The following is a 15,498-nucleotide window of genomic DNA, read 5'->3' as shown; positions in this document are numbered from 1 at the left end:
ACTCCTTTCACCAATTAAAATTCGCAGGTGTTAGATATGGCCTTGATTATTGGTAATGACGTGGGTTAGGTTTCCTAGGTAGAGGGGAAGGAACCTACATGGGCAATAAGCTAATAATATCCTATTCCTGTTGACAGGTGGAATGTTATTGGCTAAGGTAACAATATTTAAGATTGTGATTGGGCCCTCCAGTCTGATTGATGAGACTGGGTGGGGTAGTGAAATGTTCAGAATAATATAACAATTTTACCTTGCAATATTAGCTCAGAGAGGACAGTCAACCCTCATGGACTGTGCCTCTCTCCTGATGCATGCATTAGCAAATAAATTCCTTTTCGTTCTTTAACGATATACTGTCTTTCGCAGTCTATGTATTGGTTGAGTGAGGTTCAACAAGTACAGAGCACCCCAGAAGGAAACCTCAGAAAATTGTTCTTATATGAACACAATTAAAATTTGAATTTAAATAATGCCTAGAACTTGTAAGGGTGGCACGGTGGCACAATGGTTAGCACTGCTGCCTCACAGCACCAGGGACCTGGGTTCAATTCTCAGCTTGGATCACTGTCTATGTGGAGTTTGCACATTCTTCCCGTGTCTGCGTGGGTTTCCTCCAGGGGCTCTGGTTTCCTCCCACAGTCCAAAGATGTGTGGGTTAGGTTGATTGGTTATGCTAAATTGCCCGTTAGTGTCAGGGGATTAGCTTCGGTAAATACATGGGGATAGGACCTGGGTGGATTGTAATTGGTGCAGACTCGATGGGCTGAATGGCCTCCTTCTGCGCTGTAGGGATTCTATGATTCTAACTGAACTTTTCGATTAGAGGCCGTGTTTGAGCCCAGTGAATACTTACTTGGCCTGTTTGCTGAGCAGAGTCACATTGACATTTCCCAGAACCAGACTCAAGTACAACCTGCAACAGAAGAAGAAAATCACTGTGCTTCCAGAAGGCAATGGTCAGGTCAAGCTTTCAAACCAATCACGCACCATGTGGGTAAAATATTTGAGAAACATATGCCAAGACACACAGGGCCCCGAGGGCAGCTGGCAATGCAACTATCCAACAGGATCCCCACCCCTACCTGCAAGGGAATCTTTTACACTGAGTAAAGAGTAACACCTCCGATTGTTAAACACGAAGAACAATGAAACTCTGCCACGAGTAACACACACAGAAATATCATCTGAACCCGTTCATGAACTTTGCTGGTTCCGAGCTGTAACTTCCATTATTTTTCCTTCTAATTGGATGTCGTACAAATCTCTAATCAAAATTGTTTTTATTGGTTGATAGTTTGCTCGAGGGAAAGGTTTCCTCACCTATCCAAGGTCTAGACTCTGAACACGTGCATGAATAGGTCAATGTGCGACCAGCAAAGATGGTCTTAGCAAGTCAGCCTTCCTATGATGAGGAAATGGGTTATTAATCCCCAGAGTGCAGAATGCATTTGATCCCTGAAGGCAGCCACAAGGGTAATAAGGTGGTTACGAAGGCAAATAGGATACTTGCCTTTTTTAGCCATCATCCTGGATAAACCAATCAGAAACTGGACATGCACCACCCAGACCTATCACAGACTGATCATGTGCCCCTTAAGCCAATTAAGTTGACCTTTCTCTGCATCCTTGCTATGACTGTAACACTACATTCTGCACTCTCTCCTTTCCTTCTCTATGAATGGTATGCTTTGTCTGTACAGTGCACAAGAAACAATACTTTTCACTGTCATCAATACATGTGACAATAATAAATCAAATCAAAATTAGGAAATAGCCTTGCCTCATTTCGGCCAGAATGCAGTAGAGTTATTGATCTTGGCTTGGAAAGAGTTAATTAGCAGTGGTTTTCACTGAACAAGTTGTGCTGCAAGAACCTGATGTACACAGAGAAGCAGAAGTTACAGGGAGAGAACAGAGACTGAATGTCAACCTGCACCTAAGGTTAAACCGGAAAGCAAGAGCAGGGAGGTCATGCTGGAACTGTATGAAACACTGGTTAGGATGTATCTGGAGTACTGTGTGCAGTTCTGGTCACCACATTATAGGAAGGATGTGATTGCAGTGGAGGGGGTGCAGAGGAGATTTACCAGGATGCTGCCTGGGCTGGAGGGTCTGAGCTATGAGGAAAAATCAGATAGACGAGGGCTGTTTTCCTCAGAGCTGCTAAGGTTGAGAGGGGACTTGATAGAGGTGTATAAGATTATGAGGGGCAGAGATAGGGTGGATAGGAAGGCACTTTTGCATTAGTAGAGGGTCAATAAACAGGCACAGATTTAAGGGAAGAGGTAGAAGGATAAGAGGGGGGTTGAGGAGAAACTTTTTCAGAGGGTGGTGGGAGTACCCTGCCTGAAAGAATGGTTGAGTCAGAAACTCTTGTAACATTTAAGATATTTACTTGTGCTGTCATAACCTCCAGGGCTAGGGGCCAAGTGCTGGAAAATTAATGTAGTCAGATCTTTGTTGATTGGTGTGGACACGATGGGCTGAATGGTCTCCTTCCATGCTGTAAATGTCTATGAACCTATGGATGATCTGGATGAGTAAACCTGTCATGATGTTGAAAGGGTTAAGCAGTCAGGGTTGCTCGGAATGCTTACTTACCCGTTTTTCTTTGGCAGGAAAGCTTCCATTTCAAAGAAGATGTTTTGTCTTTCCTTCATCAGTTCCTGGATGAAGCCAGTGTCTCTCAGCTGCTCTTCAGTCTCTGACAACTGACAGCTAGGAGGATGGGAATCAGATCAAGAGTTAACATTGCAAAAATCGCCCATTCCCAGCTGAAAGTGCACTGGTGTGCCAACTTGGCTCAGTTGGTAGCCAAACGCAGCAAGCCCAATTCCTGCACTTGAGCAAATAGTCCAGACCAGGACTTCAATAAAGTGCTGAGAGAGTTCTGCACAGTCAGAGGCCTTTGGCTGAAATGTTCAATAATGGCAGTCTGACCTCTCAACTGGACATAATCATCAATACCCATTGACCAAAATCTGAACCAGCCATATAAATACTGTGGCTACCAGAGCAGGTCAGAGGCTTGAAATTCTATGGAGTAATTCACCTCCTGACTCTTTATAGCCGGCCCCACCATTTACAAGACACAAGTCAGGAGTGTAATGGAATACTCTCCACTTGCCTGGATGAGGGCAACTCCAACAACATTCAAGCTCAACGCCAGCCAGGACAAAGCAGCCCACTTGATCAGCATCCACCACCTTGAACATTCATTCCTTCCACCAGAGGCGCACAGTGGCAGCAAGGTGTACCATCTACAAAATACACTACATCAACTCACCAAGGTTCTATTGGCAGCACCTTCCAAACCAGTGACCACTGCCATCTAGAAAGACACGAGCAGCAGATACTGGAACACAACCACCCGGAGATTCCCCGCTAAGCCATTTACCATCCTGACTTGGAAATATATCGCCATTCCTTCACAGTCACTGGATCAAAAATCCTGGAATTCCCTCCCTAACAGCATGGTGGGTATACCTCCACCACATGGACTGCAGCGGTTCAAGAAGGTAGCTCACCACCACCTTCTCAAGGGGCAATTAGGGACGGCCAATAAATGCTGGCCTAGCCAGCAATGCCCACATTCTGTGAATGAATAAAAAATATTCCAAGGGATTCACATTGACCAGGCCGAAATTTATCCCGCAACCTACAAAAGAATTGTCTGCTCCATTTTCCTATATTACAACAATGATTGAAAAGTATTTCACTGGCCATAAGGTGCATTGGAAAGTCCAGACGCTATATAAATGCAAGTTCCTTCTTCTGTGGGATTTGGTTTGAGCTCATCTTTCTCTTGTTTTTTGCAGTCAGATAGCAGCTAACGTTGCCATTCATACCTCTTCCGGACACATCTTTTGTTTCTTTACTTTATTCCATTACCACTCCCTTTGCCATCAATCCTTTCACCATTTCAATGCTCCTGTCTTCCATCCCATCACAGATCTTTTCTTTTGTCCTTTTTCCCCATGTCCTCCTTTTGACTGATTTTAAACCTATTACTTTTCTAACTTTACCCGGTTCCAGTGAAGGGAATAAGGAGCAGGAGTGGCCATCCAGCCCTTTGAGCCTGCTCTGTCAATCTATAAGATCATGGCTGATCTGATCATGATCTCAACTCCACATTACTGTTGATTTCCTTGTCTATCAATATCTGTGTAACTTGGCCTTGAACAAATTCAATGAGCCAGCCTCCACTGCTTTCTGGGGAAGAGGATTCCACACACTAATGGCCCTTTGTGCAAAAAACAATTCTCCTCTTCTCCGTCTTAAACTTCTTATTCTTAAACTGTGTCCTACTCTTGTCTACTCTCCCCCACAAGAGGAGACATCCTCCCACTATCCACCCTATCAAATCTCCTCAAGATCTTCTAAATTTTATTAAGATCTCCGCTCATTTTTCTCAACTCCAATGGGCATAGGCGCATCCTGTTCAACCTTTCTTCATAACGTGGTGGCATAGTGGTTAGCACTGCTGCCTCACAGCACCAGGGACTTGGGTTCGATTCCCAGCTTGGGTCACTGTCTATGTGGAGTCTGCACATTCTCCCTGTGTCTGCGTGTGTTTCCTCCCACAGTCCAAAGATGCGCTGGTTAGGTGTATTGTCCATGCTAAATTGCCTCTTAGTGTCCTGGGATGTGTATGTTAGAGGGATTAGCAGGGTAATTATGTGGGGTTTTGGGGATAGGGCCTGGGTGGGATTGTTGTCGGTGCAGACTCAATGGGCTGAATGACCTCCTTCTGCACTGTAGCATTCTTATGATTCTTATACAAGCTCCTCATCCCAGGAGTGAGTTGTGGGATCCTTCTCTATACTGCTTCTAACACAATGATATCTTTTTTTCCAATAAGGAGACTAAAACTATGCACAATACTGCATATGTGGTCTCACTAATGCCCTGTACATCTGCAGTGAAACTCCCCACTATTCCATTCCCATTCCCCTTGCAATAAATGTCAACATTCCAGTTGCCTTCTTAGTCACTTGCTGTACCTGTATATTAACCCTTGTGATTCATATTCCAGGGTGCCCCGATCCCTCTGTACCACTGAGTTCTGCAATCTCTCTGTTTAAATAGTATGCTGCTTTTCTATTCTTCCTGTCAAAGTCGACAAGTTCACATTTTCTAATATTATACTGTGTCTGCCACATGTCACTTAATCTATCTATATCCCTTTTGTAAAATCATAGAATCCCTACAGTTCAGAAGGAGGCCATTCAGCCCATCGAGTCTGTACCGACAACAATCCCACCCAGGCCCTATTCCAGTAGACCTCATTTACCCTGCTAAACCCCCTGGCACTAAGGACAATTTAGTATGGCCAATCAACCTAACCCGCACATCTGTGGACTGTGGGAGGAAACCGGAGCACCTGGAGGAAACCCACGCAGACATGGGGAGAACTTGCAAACTCCACACAGGCAGTGACCCAAGGCCGGTATTGAACCGGGGTCCCTGGTGCTGTGAGACAGCAGTGCTAACCACTGTGCCACCATGCCATCAATCTTTACCTCCTCTTGACAACTTACTTTCCCACCCATCTTGATGGCATCAGCAAACGTAGTTACCATACATTCATTCAGTCCCTTCATCCAAGTTATTGATGTCGAGTATAAATAGTTGAGGCCCCAGCACTTATTCCTGTGGAACTCCATTAGTAATGGCTTGCCAATATGAAAAGGCCCATTTATCCCTACGCTCTGCTTTCTTTTAGCCAACCAATCCTTCATCTGTGCTAATGTTATCCCCTACACCACGTAATCTTTCCTTGTGTAGTTAGTTACCTTTGACGGGCACCTTATCAAATGCCTCCTGGAAAGATCATCAATATAAAAAGTTAACTCTGTTTCTCTCTCTGTACTTACACTTTCTGACCTGAGTATTTCCAGCATTTTCTGTTTTTATTCTTTTTCACTTAGCTCTATTTTATTTTATTTTCCACTTCCCACTGGATGAACCGTAGAATTCCTACAGTGCAGAAGGAGGCCACTCGGCCCATCAAGTCTCCACCGACTCTCCAACAGAGCATCTTACCCAGGCCCACCCCCGCTCTATCTCTGTAACCCCACACATTTACCATGGTCAATCCACCTAACCGACACATCTTGGGACACTAAGGGGCAATTTGCCTTGGCCAATCCACCTAACCTGCACAACAACCTGTCCTGGTCCCCCCATGCCGACACTATAGTTAAGAAAGCCCACCAATGCCTCTACTTTCTCAGAAGACTAAGGAAATATGACATGTCTACTACGGCTCTCACCAACTTTTATAGAAAGCATTTTTTCCAGATGTATCGCAGCTTGGTATGGCTCCTGCTCTGACAAATACTGCAAGAAACTACAAAGGGTCGTGAATAAAGCCCAGCCCCCCCATCCATTGACTCCATCTACACTACCCGCTGCCTCAGAAAAGCAGCCAGCATAATTTAGGACCCTATGCACCCTGGACATATTCTCTTCCACATTCTTCCATTGAGAAAAAGATGCAAAAGTCTGAGGTCACGTGCCAACCGACTCAAGAACAGCTTCTTCACTGCTGCCATCAGATTTTTGAATGGACCTACCTTATATTAAGTTGATCATTCTCTACACCCTAGCTATGACTGTAACGCTATATTCTGCACTCTCTCCTTTCCTTCTCAATGTATGGAATGCTTTGTCTGTATAGCGTGCAAGAAATGATACTTTTCACTGTATACTAATACATGTGACAAGAATAAATCAAATCAAAGTCTTTGAAGACAAGTACAATGTTATGATTTGAGGAAGGAGCATGAATGGGAACACTTCAGAATTAAGTTTAGCAGACCAATGTACAGGAAATAGTTACCGTTCAAGACTTTTGGAGAGTCCCTTGTATTTCTTCTTCTGTCGTTCAATGGAACTGAGGCAAGAATTTTGAAGTTTGATTACCTCTTCCAGCTGTTGCTTGTACTGTTTGTGTGTTTCCTGGAGGGGAACCAGAGGACAGTGTAACGTATTGATGTAGGTAGGAATCTCAGACTGCACACCACAACTAAACTTTGTCCTGCGGATTAGCAATCCGGGGCTGAAAATGGAAAACGTCCCTGTGGATTTACAACCTCCCAAGATCTCTGTGCCCTCTAATCGCCAGTTTCTGTCACGGGGTGACCATCAACTTTCCAGGCTTGTAGCTCTGTCATAGAATCATAGAATCCCTAAAGCGCAGAAGGGAAAGTCGTGTTTGACGAATTTATATCATAGAAATATCATAGAAACCCTACAGTACAGAAAGAGGCCATTCGGCCCATCGAGTCTGCACCGACCACAATCCCACCCAGGCCCTACCCTCATATCCCTACATATTTTACCCGTTAATCCTTCTAACCTACGCATCCCAGGACACTAAGGGGCAATTTTAGCATGGCCAATCAACCTAACCCGCACATCTTTGGACTTTACTAGATTTTTATGAAGATGTAACAAGTGCAGTTGACAGAGGGGAACCGGTGGATGTGGTGTTTTTGGATTTCCAGAAGGCGTTCGATAAGGTGCCTCACAAAAGGTTGCTGCAGAAGATTGAAGTACACGGAGTTGGGGGTAAAGTGTTAGCGTGGACTGAGGATTGGCTATCTAACAGGAAGCAGAGAGTTGGAATAAATGGGTGCTTTTCTGGTTGGCAGTTGGTGACTAGTGGCGTGCCGCAGGGATCGGTGCTGGGGCCTCAACTGTTTACCATATACATAGACGATCTGGAGGAGGGGACTGAGTGTGGGTAACAAAGTTTGCGGATGACACAAAGATGAGTGGGAAAGCGAATTGCATGGAGGATGCAGAAAGTCTGCAGAGAGATTTGGATAGGCTAAGTGAGTGGGCGAGGATCTGGCAGATGGAGTATAACGTTGACAAGTGTGAGGTTATCCACTTTGGAAGGAATAATAGTAAAATGGACTATTATTTAAATGGTGAAAAATTACAACATGCTACTGTGCAGGGGGACCTGGGGGTCCTTGTGCATGAATCGCAAAAGCTCAGTTTGCAGGTGCAGCAGGTGATCAAGAAGGCAAATGGAATGTTGGCCTTTATTGCGAAGGGGATGGAGTATAAAAGCAGGGAGGTCTTGCTGCAATTGTACAAGGTACTGGTGAGGCCGCAACTAGAGTATTGTGTGCAATTTTGGTCCCCTTATTTGCAGAAGGATATATTGGCCTTGGAGGGAGTACAGAGAAGGTTCACCAGGTTGATACCGGAGATGAGGGGGTTAGCTTATGAGGAGAGATTGAGTAGATTGGGCCTGTACCCGTTGGAGTTTAGAAGGCTGAGGGGAGATCTTATAGAGACATATAAGATGATGAAGGGGCTAAACAGGGTAGAGGCAGAGAGATTCTTTCCACTTAGAAAGGAAACAAGAACTAGAGGACACAGCCTCAAAATAAGGGGGAGTCAGTTTAGGACAGAGTTGAGGAGGAACTTCTTCTCTCAGAGGGTAGTGAATCTCTGGAATTCTCTGCCCATTGAAGCAGTGGAGGCTACCTCGTTAAATATGTTTAAGTCACAGGTAGATAGATTTCTGATCAATAAGGGAATTAAGGGTTATGGGGAGCGGGCAGGTAAGTGGAACTAAACCACTATCAGATCAGCCATGATCTTATTGAATGGCGGGGCAGGCTCGAGGGGCTAGATGACCTACTCCTGCTCCTATTTCTTATGTTCTTATGTTCTTATTCGGCCCATCGAGTCTGCACTGACCACAATCCCACCCAGGCCCTATTCACCTTAACCCCATATATTTACCCTGCTTTTCCTCCTGACACTAGGGGCAATTTAGCATAACTAATTAACATAACCCACAAATGGGAGGAAACCGGAGCACCAGGAGGAAACCCATGCAGACACAGGGAGAACTTGCAAACTCCACACTGACACTGACCAGAGGCCGGAATCAAAACTGGATCCATGGCGCTGTGAGGCAGCAGTGCTAACCACTGTGCTACCGTGCCACCCATTAAAAACTCACTTTCACCCATTTCACACGTGTGGTGGATTTCAGTTATGCCTGGACACATCCCCTGCCGGCTCGGCTCCTCCCCTTGTCACCTAGTATAAAGGTGGCTGTCTCCTCCCCCTTGTTCAGTTCGGGTCGGTTACCTGTTGGGATGTGCTCCTGGTTCTGTTATGAATAAAAGCCTACAGTTGTATTGGCACACAAGTAGTCTTTTGCCTAATTGATAGCGCATCAACACAAAAGTTTAAAGTTAATTTATTATTAGTGTCACAAATAGGCTTACATTAACACTGCAATGAAGTTACTGTGAAAATCCCCTTGTCGCTACACTTGGGTGCCTGTTCAGGTACACTGAAGGAGAATTTAGCATGGCTGATGCACCTAACCAGCATGTCTTTTGGACTGTGAGAGGAAACCACAGCACCCGGAGGAAACCCACGCAGACATGGGGAGAATGTGCAGACTCCACACAGACAGTGACCCGAGGCTGGAATTGAACCCGGATGCCTGGCGCTGTGAGGCAGCAGTGCTAATCACTGTGCCATCGTGTCGCCTAAATTGACTCCTTAAACATCTCCCACTCTCTCTCCTGCTTTGATGCTCCCTTAAACCTACCTCTTTGACCAAAATCTTTGCTCACTTGCCCCAACGTCTCGGTGTGGCTGTGTTTGATAAGGCTTTTTTCAAGCACCTAAGGATGTTTTACCACATTATAGGTGCTATATAAATGCAAGTTGTTTTGTTCAAATGTTAGCAAGAGATCTGCTATCTCTCGGCTTTGTATTTTCCCGGTGCTTCGGTGTATGTCCAGTCCACACAGCAATAAGAAACCGGCAAGAAAAGACACAGTTCAGAAAACCAGATCTTCCAATAGGCCAGAACAAGATTACATTAAATCCTGGTTCCTTTCCCAGGTCAATGAGAGAGAGAATGATGTGAGCAGAAGAGAGAAAGAAACATAAAAGCAATTTGCATGTCTATAATTAAATATTGCAGATACCTGGGTCTGAAACAAAAACAGAGAATGCTGGAAAATCTCAGCAGGTCCGTAGGAAGAGAGAATAGAGTGAATATTTCAAGTTTGACCCTTCATTGGAAATGAAAGAGAGGGAAAATGTGTTGGATCTTATACTATAACTGGGAGGGATTGCAGCAAAAAGATGTAGCAAATTTAAGAACAAGAGACAGCTGGCCCAGTGTGGGAGGGTTTGCAATGGGAGGGTTATTGCATTGAGACAAGAAATGTAAGGGATGTAAAAAAGGGGTTAAGCTTGAGGAGAAAGGTCACAGTCTAAAGTTGTTGAACTCAACTTTGAGTCCTGAGGGTTGTAATGTGCCTAATCAAAAGGATTTATATAGTGCCCTATATATTTATATTTATATAATCTTCCCAAAGAACTTTACAGCCAATTAAGTCAATATCATAGCAAAACAGTGCAGATAACATTTGTGGGGCGGCACGGTAGCACAGTGGTTAGCACTGCTGCTTCACAGCTCCAGGGTCCTGGGTTCGATTCCCGGCTCGGGTCACTGTCTGTGTGGAGTTTGCACATTCTCCTCGTGTCTGCGTGGGTTTCCTCCGGGTGCTCCGGTTTCCTCCCATAGTCCAAAGATGTGCGGGTTAGGTTGATTGGCTAGGTTAAAAATTGTCCCTTAGAGTCCTGGGATGCGTAGGTTAGAGGGATTAGCGGGTAGAATATGTGGGGGTAGGGCCTGGGTGGGATTGTGGTAGGTGCAGACTCGATGGGCCGAATGGCCTCCTTCTGCACTGTAGGGTTTCTATGTTTCTTCTATGTGTTGGCTCAGAGATATGATCAGAATCTTCTATATCCATTTGAGAGAAAGGAGTTTTGGTTTAACCTCTCATCTAAAACAAAGTATCCTCTTTTAGTGTCACATTCCCTCAGTAATGCTCTGAAATGCCAGTCTATATTACCATAGGACCCATAATGATGCAGAAGGAGGCCATTCGGCCCATCGAGTCTACACAACTCTCTGACAGAGCATCTTATCCAGGTCCACTCCCGACCTATCCCTGTAACCCTGCACATTTACCAGGGCTAATACACCTAACCCTCACATCTTGGGACACTAAGGGGCAATTTAGCATGGTCAATCCACCTAATCTGCGCATCTTTGGACTGTGGGAAGAAACCAGAGCACCCGGAGGAAACCCATGCAGACACTGGAAGAACGTGCAAACTCTGCACAATCAGTCACCCTAGGCCGGAATTGAACCTGGGTCCCTGGCATTGTAAGGCAGCAGTGCTAACCACTGTGCCACCTTACATGCTTAAGTCTTCAGAGTAGAACTTTAACCTTTGACCTTCTGACTCAAGAGGCGAGAAAGCTATCACCAAACTTAGGCTAATGCTTATTATTCAACTTTAACTGAAGTACTACACACTGTTCAGCTGACAGGGTGGTCATTATTTGACACTGCATGATCATAGAATCCTACAGTGCAGAAGGAGGCAATTTGGCCCATCTAGTCTGCACCGACCATAATCCCACCCAGACCCTATCCCCGTGTACTTACTCTAGCTAATCCCCCGACACTTAGGGGCAATTTAACATGGCCAATCCACCTAATCCGCACATGTTAGGACTGTGGGAGGAAAGCAGCGCACCCGGAGGAAACCCATGCAGACAAGGGGAGAATGTGCAAACTCCACACAGACAGTCACTCAAGTTGGAAATCAAACCCGGGTCCCTGGCGCTGTGAGGCAGTAGTGCTCACCGCTGTGCCACCCAGGTTGGTTTCACTTGGCCAAGGGTCAGCGACTGGCTCAGTATGAATGAGTCAGTGAGATTGAGAATGTCCTAAGACATGAATGAGTCTCAAACTCCTGCAGCTGAAAAGTGGTCAAACTCCAGCCAAGGTTCCAGCTGCATTTCTGGCTGCAATCGCAGAGTGAGGAATGAACAATCTTTGCATCCTGCTCAACTCTGACCTCAGCTTCCTGCTGTGTGTTCCTCAACTACAAAAGACCAAGATTGTTACACTGATCAAATTTACTGGCACCGCTAAAACGTTTGAAGAAAAATAATAAGCAGAGAGGTGTGGGATGTTAGCACATTTTCCCAGCATCAAGCACTCCCAGGCCAAGTTAAGCACAGTCAGCTAGCCAACAGTCAATCCACCTAACCTGCACATCTTGGTACATTGAGAATTTAGCATGGCCAATGTACCTAACCTGCACGTCTTTCAGACTGTGGGAGGAAACCGGAGCACCCGGAGGAATCTCTACAATTTGTCTTATGTCCTACTTCCAAAGGGCAGCTCTTACTAAGCCAGTCTTACATATTCCAGTTCCTATGCCAGCCATTCTTGTGGCATGAGGGAGATTGCCAATTTAGTCACAGTCAGAGAAGGTTGTGGCTTAAAGCAGCATTCCAGACTTGAGCACATGATCTCAGCTGCCACTCTCCAGTGCAGTATCATCAGAGGTGCTGACTTGTGGACTTGTTCAGGTCGGCATAAGTTTTTTTTCTCCAAACTTCTCTGTGTCCTGATAAACATTCCTCCCTCATTACCAACCCAAACAGATTCACTGCTCATTTATCTCAGTGCTGTGTGTAGGATTGTGCACTGTACATATTCACTGCAGTGCTTGCCTACTCTACAACAGCACCTAATCATCAAAAGTAACTCAGTGGTTCTTGGGCACCTCAACAAGAAAAGCACATTATCACAGTTCTTTCTGTTTTAGTGTTAATTTTATGCAGACTGCCCAACTCATTTCTTGCAGAGATTACAGTCGACAGAGATGTCCTTCATCCCATTACTTAAGGCCAGATTGAAAACCAGCTCTCTCCCAGTCAATGAGAGGTGAAAGCATTTAATAAACAACAGAAATCTACATTATGAGGGAAAGGAGTTGGACTTGTTATGAAGGCAAAGTTGCTTGCTTCAGAAAGCATAAAAGGCTCAATACGAGCAATTAAGGAGGGAAACCAAAATTGTAGATTTGTGGATTTAGTTGTCACAGGAGGCCTTTGATTTGAATGGGTATGCAGATCCAGGTGTCCTCCCAGAGTCCTAGTCAACATTCCTCCCTCAACAAAAGCAGTAGTGATCTTCTTATACTGCCCTCTTCAGTTGTTTGTGGGAGCACCAACCACTCCCCCCCCCCACCGTCATGTTTAATTTCAAATTGTCTAATATCATAAACTGACCTGCTCCATCATAGAATGCCCACAGTGCAGAAGGTGGCCATTCAGCCCATTGAGCATCTCACCCAGGCCCACCCTATCATGGCAAATCCACCAAACCTACACATCTTTGGACACTAAGGGGCAATTTAGCATGGTCAATCCATCTAACCTGCACATCTTTGGACTGTGGGAGGAAACCGGAGCACCCGGAGGAAACCCATGCAGACACGGAGAGAATGTGCAAATTCCACACAGACACCCGAGGCCGGAATTGAACCGGGTCCCTGCCGCTGCGAGGCAACAGTGCTAACCATTGTGCCACCATGCACCATCTTTCTCCACAACCACATTTCACAACTTTCTAGTCTTTGGATGTCAATTTTTCCCAAGTTTCATGTTTCAACTCTTGTCCAACAATATGCTTCAACTCAGCCTTGATTATCATTTTCTTAAGATCGCTACTGATTCCTATTTGCAGGATGCATTCTTTGCCATTCCAGCTCTACTTTATCTATAGCAGTGACCTTCTTTTAAAGTTTATCTATTAGTGTCACAAGTAGGCTTACATTAACACTGCAATGAAGTTACTGTGAAAATCCCCCAGCGCCACACTCCAGTACTTGTTCGGGTACACTGAGGGAGAATTTAGCATGGCCAATGCACCTAACCAGCACATCTTCAGGACTGTGGGAGGAAACCGGAGCACCCGGAGGAAACCCACGCAGACACGGGGAGAACATGGAGACTCCACACAGACAGTGACCCAAGCCGGGAATTGAACTCAGGTCCCTGGCGCTGTGAGGCAGCAGTGCCACTGTGAGGTCCCATTCTCAGGTATTTGAATTGTGTGATACCAGTTCCAGCTGTTGACCTCCGCTTTCGTACCAGTATTTCTTCAACAAATAACCCACAAAAAACACTGATGATTGAAAGGTCTGGCTGTACACCAAAAGCTCATTATATTTGCCTAGATAAGCTATCGCTGCATTTCACAGTAATTACAGTAAGAAGTTTAACAACACCAGGTTAAAGTCCAACAGGTTTATTTGGTAGCAAAAGCCACCAAATTTTGCTACCAAATAAACCTGTTGGACTTTAACCTGGTGTTGTTAAACTTCTTACTGTGTTTACCCCAGTCCAACGCCGGCATCTCCACATCATTTCACAGTAATTGACAGTGTGATTAAAGTTCCAATGTAAACTTTGTTGTTGCTGTCAGCTCTGCAGATTGGCAAATTTCACTAAGCCTCGGGAATCTTAGAAACTTTTATTTGTCCCTAAATCCGAATAATGACCTGCTCTGCAAGCAGGGCTTTTAAATCTAACATTAGCAATGTAGTTTTCAGCATGGTTATTCACTCCACCCCAACCCACTGTCTTCAACCTGTCCAATAGTTTACTCTTTCTGTACTGAACACCACAGAAATATGCCGGCGCACAAAACAAAGCATTGAAGATTTATGCCAGCGTCACGCTGACTTTGAAAAGCTTTCATGTCAATCTTTTAAAGAATATAGTTGTAAAAAGGAAGTCCAGAGTCCGGGAAAAAGCAAGAATTTGGTAACATTAGAGTTTTTTTCTTAAAAGATTAATTTCAAAGGGATTGTCGAGACTGGGTGAAATAATTTCAGTGTGTTAGACATTTGGAACAGGAAGCGGTGATTAATTGGAGGAGTCTTTAGGAGACACGTTGCAGTTTACAAAGTAATTTCACGAACTCTACCCTTTGATCCTGGTCTGTGGAAATCAGCAGAATATCTGATTGACAGGCACATTGGCCAATCAGGAGAGAGATCGTTGCGACTGGATCTAGCGATCCACTAATGGGAGACAGGAGAAGGGTGGGATCTCATCTGAGGAGGGTTGGATGGGGGATCAGAGAGGCGAAGGTCTGACCCTGGGGTGGCTTACTGTTACCTGTAAGAGCTGATAATCTTTGTCCAGGCTTTCCCATTCCTCCCAACACTCCTGGAAAGACATGCTGCTCCTTTCCCCCTCCCCACCTCCTCCCTGCCAGCCGCCCGGGATCCAGCAGCCAGCCCGGGATCCACTTGCGCCTTTGCTTTTTGTTTTGACAGGAGCGCTACATTCAGAAGAAAAGACCAGGGCAGCTCGCTTCCGGGTTAGCATGGGGCAGCCAATCATCACCGCGAGACAGCCAGACACAGGCCCCGCCTTCTCCCTGTTCCATCCAATGGGGGCGCCCGGAGAACAATCGCCACCGGCTCGGCCAATCCACTGTGAGCCTGGTTGTGTCAGTTTCAGGGGAGGAGGGATTTCCCAGAGAGACACCCAACTGATAGTCATAGAACATAGAACAGTACAGCACAGAACAGGCCCTTCGGCCCACGATGTTGTGC

General features: G+C 45.4%; 1 protein-coding gene across 1 annotated transcript in view; it reads right to left on the bottom strand.

Moving 5' to 3' along the window:
- Positions 1-15,262, bottom strand: part of tmem120aa (transmembrane protein 120Aa) — a 42,491-nt gene extending 27,229 nt beyond the window's left edge. The window contains exons 1-4 of the mRNA XM_078225134.1: positions 15,056-15,262; positions 6,845-6,963; positions 2,602-2,718; positions 854-913 (exon numbers count right to left, since the gene is read on the bottom strand). Of these exons, the coding sequence (XP_078081260.1) occupies positions 854-913; positions 2,602-2,718; positions 6,845-6,963; positions 15,056-15,118 (359 nt within the window). The 5' untranslated portion in view covers positions 15,119-15,262. The remainder of the gene's footprint in view (positions 1-853; positions 914-2,601; positions 2,719-6,844; positions 6,964-15,055) is intronic.
- Between the last annotated feature and the right edge of the window lie 236 nt (positions 15,263-15,498).

Source organism: Mustelus asterias, chromosome 12 (assembly GCF_964213995.1).
Source record: "Mustelus asterias chromosome 12, sMusAst1.hap1.1, whole genome shotgun sequence".
NCBI classification, from domain to species: domain Eukaryota; kingdom Metazoa; phylum Chordata; class Chondrichthyes; order Carcharhiniformes; family Triakidae; genus Mustelus; species Mustelus asterias.
The sequence above is the reverse complement of the archived record's forward strand: the minus strand, read 5'-3'. Positions and strand labels throughout refer to the sequence as shown.